A 13843-nucleotide genomic window follows, 5' to 3' on the forward strand; every position below is an offset into this window, starting at 1 on the left:
TGTCCAACTCCAGGCCTCGAGGGCCAGTGTCCTGCAGGTTCTAGATCTCACCCTGCATCAGCACATCTAAATGAAATGATTAGTTCATTACCAGGCCTCTGGAGAACTTCAAGACATGTTGAGGAGGTCATTTGGCCATTTAAATCAGCTGTGATGGGTCAATTCAATTCAATTTCAATTCAATTTTATTTCTATAGCGCCAAATCACAACAAAAGTCGCCTCAAGGCGCTTCATAGATACAGAGAAAAGCCCAACAATCATATGACCCCCTATGAGCAAGCACTTTGGCGACAGTGGGAAGGAAAAACTCCCTTTTAACAGGAAGAAACCTCCGGCAGAACCAGGCTCAGGGAGGGGCGGGGCCATCTGCTGTGATTGGTTGGGGTGAGAGAAGGAAGACAGGATAAAGACATGCTGTGGAAGAGAGACAGAGATTAATAACAGATATGATTCAATACAGAGAGGTCTGTTAACACATAGTGAGTGAGAAAGGTGACTGGAAAGGAAAAACTCAATGCATCATGGGAATCCCCCGGCAGCCTACATCTATTGCAGCATAACTAAGGGAGGATTCAGGGTCACTTGGTCCAGCCCTAACTATATGCTTTAGCAAAAAGGAAAGTTTGAAGCCTAATCTTGAAAGTAGAGATAGTGTCTGTCTCCTGAATCCAAACTGGAAGCTGGTTCCACAGAAGAGGGGCCTGAAAACTGAAGGCTCTCCCTCCCATTCTACTTTTAAATACTCTAGGAACAACAAGTAGGCCTGCAGAGCGAGAGCGAAGTGCTCTAATAGGGTGATATGGTACTACAAGGTCATTAAGATAAGATGGGGCCTGATTAATTAAGACCTTGTATGTGAGGAGCAGGATTTTGAATTCTGGATTTAACAGGAAGCCAAAACAGGAGAAATCTGCTCTCTTTCTAGTCCCTGTCAGGACTCTTGCTGCAGCATTTTGGATTAGCTGAAGGCTTTTCAGGGAGTTTTTTGGACATCCTGATAATAATGAATTGCAGTAGTCCAGCCTGGAAGTAATAAATGCATGAACTAGTTTTTCAGCATCACTCTGAGACAGGATATTTCTAATTTTAGAGATGTTGCTCAAATGGAAGAAAGCAGTCTTACATATTTGTTTAATATGTGCGTTGAAGGACATGTCCTGGTCAAAAATGACTCCAAGGTTCCTCACAGTGTTACTGGAGGACAAGGTAATGCCATCCAGAGTAAGAATCTGGTTAGATACCATATTTCTAAGATTTTCAGCGCCGAGTACAATAACCTCAGTTTGATCTGAATTAAGAAGCAGAAAGTTAGCGGCCATCCAGGTCTTTATGTCTTTAAGACATTCCTGCAGTTTAACTCATTGGTGTGTGTTATCTGGCTTCATGGACAGATAGAGCTGGGTGTCATCTGCACAGTGAAAATGTATGCTATGTCTTCTAATGATGCTGCCTAAGGGAAGCATGTATAATGTAAACAGAATTGGTCCTAGCACTGAACCCTGTGGAACTCCATAATTAACCTCAGTGTGTGAAGAGGACTCTCCATTTACATGCACAAACTGGAGTCTATTAGATAGATATGATACAAACCACTGCAGCACAGTACCTGTAATACCTACAGCATGTTCTAATCGCTCTAATAGGATATTATGGTCGACAGTATCGAACGCTGCACTGAGGTCTAGCAGGACAAGCACAGAGATGAGTCCACTGTCAGAGGCCATAAGAAGATCATTTGTAACCTTCACTAAAGCTGTTTCTGTGCTATGATGAACTCTGAAACCTGACTGAAACTCTTCAAATAAACCATTCCTCTGCAGATGATCTGTTAACTTAACATCAATGGTACTAAGAGTAGCTGTAGATAATATTACATCTGTGGATAATTATTGGTAATTTTTTCTCTAATGATAAAAATTTTATTTGTGAAGAAGTTCATGAAGTCATTACTAGTTAACGTTAAAGGGATGGTTGGCTCAAAAGAGCTCTGACTTTTTGTCAGCCTGGCTACAGTGCTGAAGAGAAACCTGGGGTTGTTCTTATTTTCTTCAATCAGTGACGAATAGTAAGATGTTCTGGCTTTGCGGAGGGCTTTCTTATAAAGCAGCAAACTATTTCTCCAGGCTAAATGATGATCCTCTAAATTTGTGACACGCCATTTCCTCTCCAGATTACGAGTCAACTGCTTTAGGGTACGTGTTTGAGAATTATACCACGGAGTCAGGTACTTCTGATTAGAGACCTTAGTTTTCACTGCAGCTACAGTATCCAGAGTCGTACGTAGTGAGGAGGTGAAATTATTATCATCTAATAGACTCCAATTTGTGCGTGTAAATGGAGAGTCCTCTTCACACACTGAGGTTAATTATGGAGTTCCACAGGGTTCAGTGCTAGGACCAATTCTGTTTACATTATACATGCTTCCCCTAGGCAGCATCATTAGAAGACATAGCATACATTTTCACTGCTATGCAGATGACACCCAGCTCTATCTGTGCATGAAGCCAGATAACACACACCAATTAGTTAAACTGCAGGAATGTCTTAAAGACATAAAGCCTTGGATGGCCACTAACTTTCTGCTTCTTAACTCAGATAAAACTGAGGTCATTGTACTCGGCGCTGAAAAGCTTAGAAATATGGTATCTAACCAGATTCTTACTCTGGATGGCATTACCTTGGCCTCCAGTAACACTGTGAGGAACCTTGGAGTCATTTTTGACCAAGATATGTCCTTCAACGCACATATTAAACAAATATGTAAGACTGCGTTCTTCCATTTGCGCAACATCTCTAAAATTAGAAATATCCTGTCTCAGAGTGACGCTGAAAAACTAGTTCATGCATTTATTACTTCCAGGCTGGACTACTGCAATTCATTATTATCAGGATGTCCAAAAAACTCACTGAAAAGCCTTCAGTTAATCCAAAATGCTGCAGCAAGAGTACTGACAGGGACTAGAAAGAGAGAGCATATTTCTCCTGTTTTGGCTTCCCTTCATTGGCTTCCTGTTAAATCCAGAATTGAATTCAAAATCCTGCTCCTCACATACAAGGTCTTAAATAATCAGGCCCCATCTTATCTTAATGACCTTGTAGTACCATATTACCCTATTAGAGCACTTCGCTCCCGCTCTGCAGGCCTACTTGTTGTTCCTAGAGTATTTAAAAGAAGAATGGGAGGGAGAGCCTTCAGTTTTCAGGCCCCTCTTCTGTGGAACCAGCTTCCAGTTTGGATTCGGGAGACAGACACTATCTCTACTTTTAAGATTAGGCTTCAAACTTTCCTTTTTGCTAAAGCATATAGTTAGGGCTGGACCAGGTGACCCTGAATCCTCCCTTAGTTATGCTGCAATAGATGTAGGCTGCCGGGGGATTCCCATGATGCATTGAGTTTTTCCTTTCCAGTCACCTTTCTCACTCACTATGTATTAACAGACCTCTCTGTATTGAATCATATCTGTTATTAATCTCTGTCTCTCTTCCACAGCATGTCTTTTATCCTGTCTTCCTTCTCTCACCCCAACCGGTCGCAGCAGATGGCCGCCCCTCCCTGAGCCTGGTTCTGCCGGAGGTTTCTTCCTGTTAAAAGGGAGTTTTTCCTTCCCACTGTCGCCAAAGTGCTTGCTCATAGGGGGTCATATGATTGTTGGGCTTTTCTCTGTATCTATGAAGCGCCTTGAGGCGACATTTGTTGTGATTTGGCGCTATATAAATAAAATTGAATTGAATTGAATTGAATTGAATTAACAAGATAATCGACCTCTGTTGGAGCAGCGTTCAGATAGCTGCTCTGCTCTGTGTTGGTACAGGGCATTGACGATGATAACAGTGGGTGGATTATATTCTTAAACTTCAGAAAGACATCTACTGTGATAAAGTCTACTCTCCACTGCTGTGTAATCAATCATTGTAAATGTAAATGTTATCAGGAAATGATCAGACAGGAGAGGGTTTTCAGGAAACACTGTTAAATGTTCAGTTTCTATGCCATATGTTAAAACAAGATCTAGAGTGTGATTAAAGTGGTGGGTGGGTTCTTTTACATTTTGAGAGAAACCAATTGAGTCTAATAACAGATTAAATGCCATGTTGAGGCTGTCATTTTTAGCATCTACATGGATGTTAAAATCACCCACAATAATTATTTTATCTGAGCTCAGAACTAAATTAGATATAAAGTCTGAGAAATCAGACAGAAACTCTGTGTAAGGCCCAGGTGGACGATAGATGATAACAAGTAAGACTGGTTTCTGAGTTTCACAGCTGGGGTGGACAATTTTAAGCATCAGGCTTTCAAATGAATTAAAAGTCTGTCTGGGTCTTTGGTTGATTAATAGGCTGGTGTGAAAAATTGCTGCCACACCTCCCCCTCAGCCTGTGCTTCGAGATTTCTGGTAGTTAGAATGACTCGGGGGTGTTGATTCATTTAAACTAACATAATCATCCTGCTGCAACCAGGTTTCTGTAAGGCAGAGTAAATCAATTTGTTGATCAATTATTAAGTCATGTACTAACAGAGACTTGGAGGAGAGAGACCTAATATTTAATAATCCACATTTCACTGTTTTACTCTTTGGTTCAGATGTGGATACTGTATTGTTCTTTCTTTGTGATTGTTTATGTTTAAGTTGTTTGTTGCTGGTTTTTAGTTTGTTTTTTGTCTTTTTGGAAGCTGACACCGTCTCTATGGAGATGGGTTTTTGGGGGGTAGCAGGAGGAGAGAAGCTGCAGAGAGGCGTGTAAGACTGCAACTTTGCTTCCTGGTCCCAACTCTGGATAGTCATATTTTGGGGGGTTTAATAAATTTGTCCATATTTCTAGAAATGAGAGCTGCTCCATCCAAAGTGGGATGGATGCCGTCTCTCCTAACAAGACCAGGTTTCCTCCAGAAGGTTTGCCAGTTATCTATGAAGCCCACATCATTTCTGGGACACCACTCAGACAGCCAGCAGTTTAAGGAGAACATGCGGCTAAACATGTCACTCCTGGTCTGATTGGGGAGGGGACCAGAGAAAACTACAGAGTCCGACAAGTTACACACGATTCAATATTGATTTTAGTGATCTCCGATTGGCGTAACCGGGTGTCACACTGCCGACGTGAATTATGATTTTACTGAATTTACGTTTACCCTTAGCCAGCAGTTTTAAATTTCCTTCAATGTCGCCTGCTCTGGCCCCTGGAAGACAATTGACTATGGTTGCTGGTGTCTCTAGCTTCACATGTCTGAGAACAGAATCACCAATTACCAGAGTTTGACCCCACTCGGCGACACACCTGCCGAGTGGGGTCAAGGACACATCCTGCCCCACCCCTGCCCTAAACGACGAGTCACAGATGACCAACGGATGTTACGTTATCATCCTGTTTGAGAAACACACTCTACTCAAACCCGGGCTTAGACCTTAAAAGGAGTCAGCACTGACAGATGTTGAGAGGATAGGTGCTATAAATGTTTAGGACGGTCCTATGAAAACAGAACCGTATATATGGATTCAGTTGCAAAACTCTGGCTCTCACTTTCTGTGGATTACCAAATGTTTTTCGTAACAATGATTCATACCTTTAACCCCCTTTAACCCTGGGGGGCCACAGGATCCAGTAGGTCCTGGATCCCCAAGGAGTCCACGCTCTCCCACAGCTCCATCTGCATCTGGTCCTCGGGGACCTGGAGGTCCTAAATATCCCTTTAACCCTGTAGTTCCTCTGAGGCCCCTTTCTCCAGGGAAGCTGGAAAAATTCTCACCCTACGAACAGACAAATTGAGGTGAAGAGACAGATCAGCATGACTGATGGCAGGACAACTGCAAAACAGGGACATTCTGATTATCTCACTGTTTGTCATCCACATTTCTCAGCGCTCAACTTCAAGTTATAAACAGATTCATGGATATAACAGATGTGGTGTCTGTGTGTTTTCTGGCATACAGTTGTGATCATTGTCCTGTTGATGCCCCAGTTTGGTCCAAGCTTCAGCTTCGGGATAGATGGCCTCACATTTGACTCTAGACTACGTTGGTATACAGAGGAGCACATAGTCCACTTAGTCCACAGGCTTTCTCCTGTAAACTCTTCCAAACAAGCCAAACTTGTTCAGTCTTTTTCCAACTGTGCTGTCATGAACTTTAACATTGAAAACGAGTAGAGCCTCAGAATCTGAGGCAGAGCTCTGAGGTTTCTGTCGTTTCTTTGAGCATCGAATGGTCCGATCTTGGGATGAACTTGCTGGAACATCCATCGCTGAAAATAAAATTGTCTTAACCCTCTTGTAAATAATCGTTCTCACTGCAGAATGATGGATTTGTTTGAAAATAGCCGTGTAACCTCTCCTAGGTTGGAGCAACAGTTTCGTCTCTAAGATCACTGCTGACGTCTTTCCTCATTTGCTTTCTGTTAACGCACACCTGAATGCTTCGGACTAGCTGCTAGAAAATTCTGCTTTTATAACGATGCTCACAATTGGTAAGTATCAGTTAACCCTTTAAGACCTACCATAGAACCAAGTCCGCCAGAGCTTATATTATATGTTTACATGCTGTGGAGCCATTTTTGGGAGCATTTCAAGTTGCTATACATCAATACAACCATTACAGCCTAGATTTTAATAATATGTCTGCATTAAGTGCATAGTAATTACATAAATTGCAAAAAAGTGCAATAAACTACAAAAAAATTGAAAATCGTTTTTGTTTTTTTAACATATATTTCTAGTTAGAGAAATTTAAGAGGCTTATCCCTCAAAACTGTAAATACAAAAAAGTTGCACAAAATAGTTTCCCACCACAGGAAATTTATTTTGAGTGTCTTCATAGTTTTATTTTTGAAATACACCAATTTTTATACACTGCAGGAAAAACGAAAATAAATATTATAATGCAAATTTGCAAAAAAGCAGCATATGCATCAAAATAAACTATTTCCAGCAGTGCAATATGAGTCCTAAGCATCCCAGAAACGACACAGAAAGTCATAAAGTCAAAGATAACTTTTAAAAACACCAGTATAGGCTCATTGAGGCCCGGACGGTAAAAAACTACATTTCCGCAAAAATGACGTCACTTCCGGTTTCGGGCAGGTCATGGCGGACATGCGATAGTTTGTGCTGATGGACGTAGGAAGTGTTATGAACAGCTGATCGGATCGGCAAAGCGTGTTTCTGGAATATTATGTTTTTGTTGCTGCAAGTGCTTTTTATGCAGTTTTTGCAAAGCTATATGTGGAAGGAAACTGTGACCGAGGACAAGCTGATGGCATAAGATGTAAGTACAACTCCTCCAGTTTCATATGAAAAAAAAATTATTGCGCTAGCTCACGTGGTTGCAGAGCTACCGGGATTTAAAAATAGTTACGCAAAACAGAGTGTGCCCGCTCCGACCGGTTTTAAAGGGTTAACCGGTGCGTTTGATCAGCAGCACCTGGCTCCCATTTACTTCTCTTAATTCCTATAAAAGCAACAAGGATCCACTTAATTTTTCACAGGACTGCATGCAATCAGGAAACATGTCCTTAAACTGACCATCGGAGGATTCTGATAAACATTTGTTCAAAAGGAAAAGCAACGCAGATCAGTGAGCTGTAATGTGAACATCATCGCATTACATCTGAAGCAGAAATTACTTGCTGAGAAACTCTTTCACATTATTGCTTCTCATATTTTGCTCTTTCCCGTCTTGAACAACATCTTCCAATCCTCATTCCTCCTATCTTCTAACCCGACTGACCTGGAAACCGGGATTTCCAGGGACCCCTGAGGGCCCAGTCTGTCCTCTTCTTCCTGGGAACCCTTGTCTGCCTGCAGGGCCCCGCTGTCCCTTGTTTCCCTTCTCACCTGGAGACAGCAGCAGCATTCACAGGAGGTTATGTTTATGTTACTGTCAATAATAAGTGTGCCGGGAGACAGCTGCACAGACTGGGACTCACCTTCAATATCCTCCACTGTTAAATCTCCTTTCTGTCCTTTAAAGCCTTTGACACCCGGGAATCCGTCCCGACCCTGTAAACAAAGCAATCAGTCAAATAAACAGAGCAGTGGTGGCTGCTCAGATGACCTCTGACCTTGTTGCTCAGTTGCTTTACCTGCTCACCAGTCTCTCCTGTGTCTCCGGGAACACCGTACTCTCCCCGAGGACCTGTGGGTCCAGAGGATCCTTGGAAGCCTGGAAATCCCAAGTCACCCTTAGGGCCAGGGGCACCTCTTAGTACAAGAGGAAGGCCACAAGAACAGCTGCCACAACTACCTAAAACACAGAGATTAGTGTTCGATCGATCTCTAACCCTTATTGAGCACTTCCAGCAAACATTAGCAAAACGATCTGACTGATTAATAATGTCACTACGACTGTCGGGGCAACATGAACTCTACTTAAGGCCAACATAGGATGTCTTCGCTATAGACAGTATAACAGGTGGACACAGCTGAAGGTGGCGACACCTGTTACTGCAAAAGACTTCCTGTTGTATTGAAGTGTATGGGAAAGGTGCCTCTGCCCCCTCGCTTTGAAGACGTTAGTACACATTTACAAACTCATTCTTGAGGTCATTTTGAACAAAACATTAAGTCTCTTTTTATAAATTATGCTCATTCTTAGAATAAGAGAGGAAGGTTATTTAGGAGCATGCTCATTGGTTAATACCTCAGTCACAATTTGTTAGCCACAGCGTGCGGTTTCACAATCAGTCAGCCAGCCACAGATCGATAGATCAATCAGAATACGACGAGTGCTGGAGACCGTGAAGTCCTCAGTCTTAACACACCAGTGGGTGACATCTCAAAGCTAAACCGTCTAAGGCTTCACAGCAACAACATGAGCGAGGAAGCAAGTTAAGGTTGTGCTCTTCATAGCTGGAAATGGTTAGCTGGTAAGTTAGCATTAGCCAGAAGTTTCATCCAATAAAACTCATCTGGATAAATTATGAGAACCTAAAGGAAACAGCCTGTGATGACCTTAGCGTGGTGATGATACCTTTGGTTTCTGGCATCAAAAAGGTCAGATTGCTGTTTTTAAATTACTTCGTCAGTTGATGTTTATAAAATGATTCACGTAGCATAATGTGGACGGGGGTGTTGGTACCGTAACAAAACTGTTGACTGATCGTGGGACAAAAGTAAAAAGCTTTGTTCATCTTTTTAATCTCTTCTTTCCCCATTTAGCAAACGCAAACTGTGCTAATGTGACGTGGCTGAGTGTGCACATATTTCACATTAAGGTTAAAAGCAGCTCATCAGTCTTCCACCCTCTAAACCTTTAACTGGTGTAAAAGTCACAATTTCAGTCATTGTCTCCAACAACTGACCTTTAATTCCCAGTGAGCCCTGAAACCCTGTGGGCCCGAGCACACCTGGGTCCCCACGTGGTCCTGAGGCTCCAGGGAGACAGTAGGTACCTTTAAAGACAAACAGGAAGTCAGTGGGAGAAAAACAAGGGTGTTGTTTTGAGTGATTATTGAGAAAAAAAAATAAACTGGGACAGTGACACATCCCATACCTGCTGTTAATATCTGCAGTCTGACCCTGCAGGTACCTACAGGTGTACAACTAGGGATGGGTACCGGTATTCGGTGCCGTGACGGTACATTGAGTAGGCTAACCACGTTATTACATTAATGCATGTAAGGTGAACTAGCAAACACCATCATAGCTACATGTGGCTGTCTTCTTGTTTGATGGCAGATACTCCCTTCACCCTGGCCAAAAAGGCTAAAATGACCAAAGAAAACGTGGAAAACAGTTAAACATGAGAGGTTTTTGGACAAAGTTTGTGTTTTTTCCATTGTTTAAGCTGCTTCCAGCCAAGAGTGATACCATATATGCCCCATAGCTGCAGAAAAGGCTAACATTGTTATCTTTTTACAAAAAAAACAGCTGAACATGAGAGGTTTCTGGACAAACTTTGTGTTCTCCATTCTTTAAGCACCGGTTTGAGCACCGTTTAAGCACCGGCACAGTTTCAAAAGTATCGGTTTGGCATCGGTATCGGATAAAACCTAAACGATACCCATCCCTATGTACAACACTAAGAGACAAACACTGTTGTCTGGTACCTGGAACACCTTGCTGTCCTTTATGTCCCCTGAATCCACGGTGGCCTGGTTTTCCAGGTTCTCCAGGTGTGGGTTTCTCTGTAGAGATCTGACCTGGATCTCCTCTGACCCCCTTGCATCCTGGAACTCCCTTCTGACCTACAACTCCCGGCAGTCCTGAAGAAAACAACAAAAAACTATCAAACTACCTTAAACATGAGCAGAAAACATCCTTCTTACCACAGCACCGCTATGCTGCCTCTAATCAAGTTCATACCACCTTAAATCTAACCATGACACTTGAATCACCGTAGCTCAACTTTAAGATTCATTCAAGAGTCGAGGTCTTTATTGTCAGTACAACAGTATACGCAGCGTACAGCGCACCGAAATGCCGTTTCACCCCAAGCCCCCCATGGTGCATTCATAAGAACATAAAAAATCTCCAGGAGATATAAAACTAGAAGAAGTGGATTGTGCAGTAGGTACTGAATACCAGCTTCAAGTTAGGAGTCAGGGTATTGTGGACGAGACAGGATGAAGACATGTGCATTATGTAGATGTGTTCAGCAACTGAAAGTAACAAGAAGCTGACTCCAGAGTCTTCATGCCACCTTGAATCTCACCTTGTCATCATATCTTCAAATAATCTCACCACCACCTTAAATCTGGCCTCATGAGTCTCAGACCACCTCACCAACTTCATCATCATTAAACCCCCCAGAGTGGCAGATAATGACCCAACGTTGTCGCCTCATCCCATTTGTAATCTGACTACACGAACTCATAATAGCGCGTAAAATCTTAAAAAACTCTCTCATACGACTTTAAAGTTTGAAACCATTTGAACATCAGGTAGGAAGCACCAGCTTCATCCACCCTCTGACCCAGACTCTGCTCCTTCATCCATAGCAGGAAGTTTTCCCTTTTTGGATTTGACAGAATTTTATGCCGGACGGTTTTTCTGATGATGATCTGTCAGGAAAGATCTCCAATACGCAGTGATTCTTCCATCATATAAAGATGTTTCACCTGTGTCATCGCGCTGTGATAAACAGATCGGAGAGATGTTTGCCAGCTCACATTGCTACAGAAACAGTAAAATATGCAGGTACTCACCAACTATTGATCTGCCAGGCGGTCCTGGGGGGCCAGGTATTCCCATCCGCCCCCTGTCTCCATTAAGGCCGTGCGGGCCGGGTGACCCGGGATCCCCAACTTGACCTAGAAGACATAAAGTAGTGATTGGACATCAGAGAAGAAGAATTGTGAACGAGCTGATCGATTGGTGCATTGATCCATACCGGTGTACGTGATTTCTTCCACCCGGGGGATGCCTGGAGGCCCGGGATCTCCCCTTTCGCCCTGAGAACATACCGAACACGACAGCTTTATCTTTACTGAGGTCGTTTTGTTTGCATTATACTAACGAAATCATCGGGTTCACAGCTTCTAGTAACAGAACATTTACGTCTGTGAATGGGCGAAAGGTTTCAGTGCTCTCACAAATTACGTGTCTGGTTTCTACTGATGACCTGGCTCCGCTGGCCAGGTGGTGACCACGCAGCGGGGAGGTTTGCAGCTGAGCGGTAGATCAGACGTCCGAGGTCATGGACAGATAACTGCTCAAAGTGCAGGACTTCAAGAATCTCAGAGTCCTTTTCATGATGGATGAATTTCAGTGATGCAGACGCTGCACCTGTCTGTGGTCTTTTGGTTAACTTCCCCTGCTCGTTTTGCCCTCATTACCTTTTGCATACGTTTTCCGAGTCTTCTCTCGCCCTTTGTCGTGGTGTGCTACAATGCTCTGTGCTCCTTGTTCCCTGGTTCCTAGTGTTTAGTTGGGATGGATGGGAAGCTTTGCTTTTATCCACAGTGACATAAAATACGTACAGGAAACAGACTGACCTTAGGACCATTTCGTCCGATCAGACCTGGGAGTCCTGAGCTTCCTTGGATTCCCTGAAAACACCAAAGAAAAACCAGACCTGATGATCCGAGGAACAGCACAACAGAAGTAGAAACAGGAATCTTCTGCTTTGACCAACCTTAACTCCTTTGTTCCCACGCAGACCAGGTTGTCCAGGGAGTCCCTGAAACACAGTTCGTTCAGCATCAATACCTCAAAGATCTCAAGTTTCATTAAAGTCTATAGTCTGATCAAAACTGCTTAATATTGATCGCTAATGCGAGGGGGAATGACATCTTACCCTTGGTCCAGGAAGCCCCAAAATCCCCTTCTCCCCTTCTATCCCAGGTGACCCATCCAGACCCTGAGACCACAATTCAATAAAAAATATCTGATCAGTAACAGTGCTACTAAAAATGATATTTGGAGCTGTGGGGCACAACAACCAAATGGGGTTTAAAAACGGCAGTTGAGTATAACATGAGATTACAGATGACAATTTTCAGGATGAGCGATAGTCCTGAAATCGGGAGAATCCCAACCTTCAAGTGAGCCCGGTGCCCAAGAATCGAACAACAAAGAGAACTTCAAGTTCCTAAATAAGATATTTAACCTACCAGCTGTCCGTCAATCCCACAGAGTCCTTTAACCCCCCGGGAGCCCTGAAATATCCAAGCAGAAGCCATTAAAACAACTAAATGGAAACCAGCAGAAAGAAAACAGAGAGCAAAGCCTCCCAACAACAAGAGATATCAGAAATCAACACTTGCAACATTTGCTATTTAAAGTTTAACCCTTTAAGACCTACCATAGAACCAAGTCCGCCAGAGCTTATATTATAGTTTTACATGCTGTGGAGCCATTTTTGGGAGCATTTCAAGTTGCTATACATCAATACAGCCATTACAGCCTAGATTTTAATAATATGTCTGCATTAAGTGCATAGTAATTACATAAATTGCAAAAAAGTGCAATAAACTACAAAAATTGTAAAATCGTTTTTGTTTTTTTAACATATATTTCTAGTTAGAGAAATTTAAGAGGCTTATCCCTCAAAACTGTAAATACAAAAAAGTTGCACAAAATAGTTTCCCACCACAGGACATTTATTTTGAGTGTCTTCATAGTTTTATTTTTGAAATACACCAATTTTTATACACTGCAGGAAAAACGAAAATAAATATTATAGTGCAAATTTGCAAAAAAGCAGCATGTGCATCAAAATAAACTATTTCCAGCAGTGCAATATGAGTCCTAAGCATCCCAGAAACGACACAGAAAGTCATAAAGTCAAATATAACTTTTAAAAACACCAGTATAGGCTCATGAGGCCTTGATGGTAAAAAAAACTACATTTCCGCGAAAATGACGTCACTTCCGGTTTCAGGCAGGTCATGGCGGACATGGGGACAAGTAGGAAGTGTTATGAACAGCTGATCGGATCGGCAAAGCGTGTTTCTGGAATATTATGTTTTTGTTGCTGCAAGTGCTTTTTATGCAGTTTTTGCAGCTATATGTGGAAGGAAACTGTGACCGAGGACAAGCTGATGGCATAAGATGTAAGTACAACTCCTCCGGTTTCATATGCAAAAAAGATTATTGTGCTAGCTTACGTGGTTGCAGAGCTACCGGGATTTAAAAATAGTTACGCAAAACAGAGCGTGCCCGCTCCCACTGGTTTTAAAGGGTTAACAGAAAACAGGAAGTCCCCTTAAATGTGCCATCTGATAGGCTGTAACAGAGTGAGGCTCCACCTACTTTGTCTCCTTTGATGTAGAGGTCTTCGGGAGGGTCAACATACTCAAAGGGCCCCGGAGGTCCCTGCAAACCCTGATCCCCCTGTGGACCACACAAACTGCTACAGTACTGATGCTCTATTACTGCAGTAATTGTCAGTGGTGAAGTACAAT

General features: G+C 42.6%; 1 protein-coding gene across 2 annotated transcripts in view; it reads right to left on the reverse strand.

Moving 5' to 3' along the window:
• col4a4 (collagen, type IV, alpha 4) overlaps positions 1–13843 on the reverse strand; it is a 62552-nt gene that overhangs the window by 21694 nt on the left and 27015 nt on the right. For both annotated transcript variants that reach the window (XM_085131345.1, XM_085131346.1), the window contains exons 13-25: positions 13692–13772; positions 12551–12595; positions 12235–12297; positions 12073–12117; positions 11933–11986; positions 11329–11389; positions 11144–11248; positions 10046–10201; positions 9299–9388; positions 8081–8241; positions 7925–7997; positions 7726–7832; positions 5568–5751 (exon numbers count right to left, since the gene is read on the reverse strand). In XM_085131345.1, coding sequence (XP_084987471.1) covers positions 5568–5751; positions 7726–7832; positions 7925–7997; positions 8081–8241; positions 9299–9388; positions 10046–10201; positions 11144–11248; positions 11329–11389; positions 11933–11986; positions 12073–12117; positions 12235–12297; positions 12551–12595; positions 13692–13772 — 1225 coding nt within the window. The remainder of the gene's footprint in view (positions 1–5567; positions 5752–7725; positions 7833–7924; positions 7998–8080; positions 8242–9298; positions 9389–10045; positions 10202–11143; positions 11249–11328; positions 11390–11932; positions 11987–12072; positions 12118–12234; positions 12298–12550; positions 12596–13691; positions 13773–13843) is intronic.

This window comes from Neolamprologus multifasciatus, chromosome 14 (assembly GCF_963576455.1).
Source record: "Neolamprologus multifasciatus chromosome 14, fNeoMul1.2, whole genome shotgun sequence".
In the NCBI taxonomy this organism is placed as follows: domain Eukaryota; kingdom Metazoa; phylum Chordata; class Actinopteri; order Cichliformes; family Cichlidae; genus Neolamprologus; species Neolamprologus multifasciatus.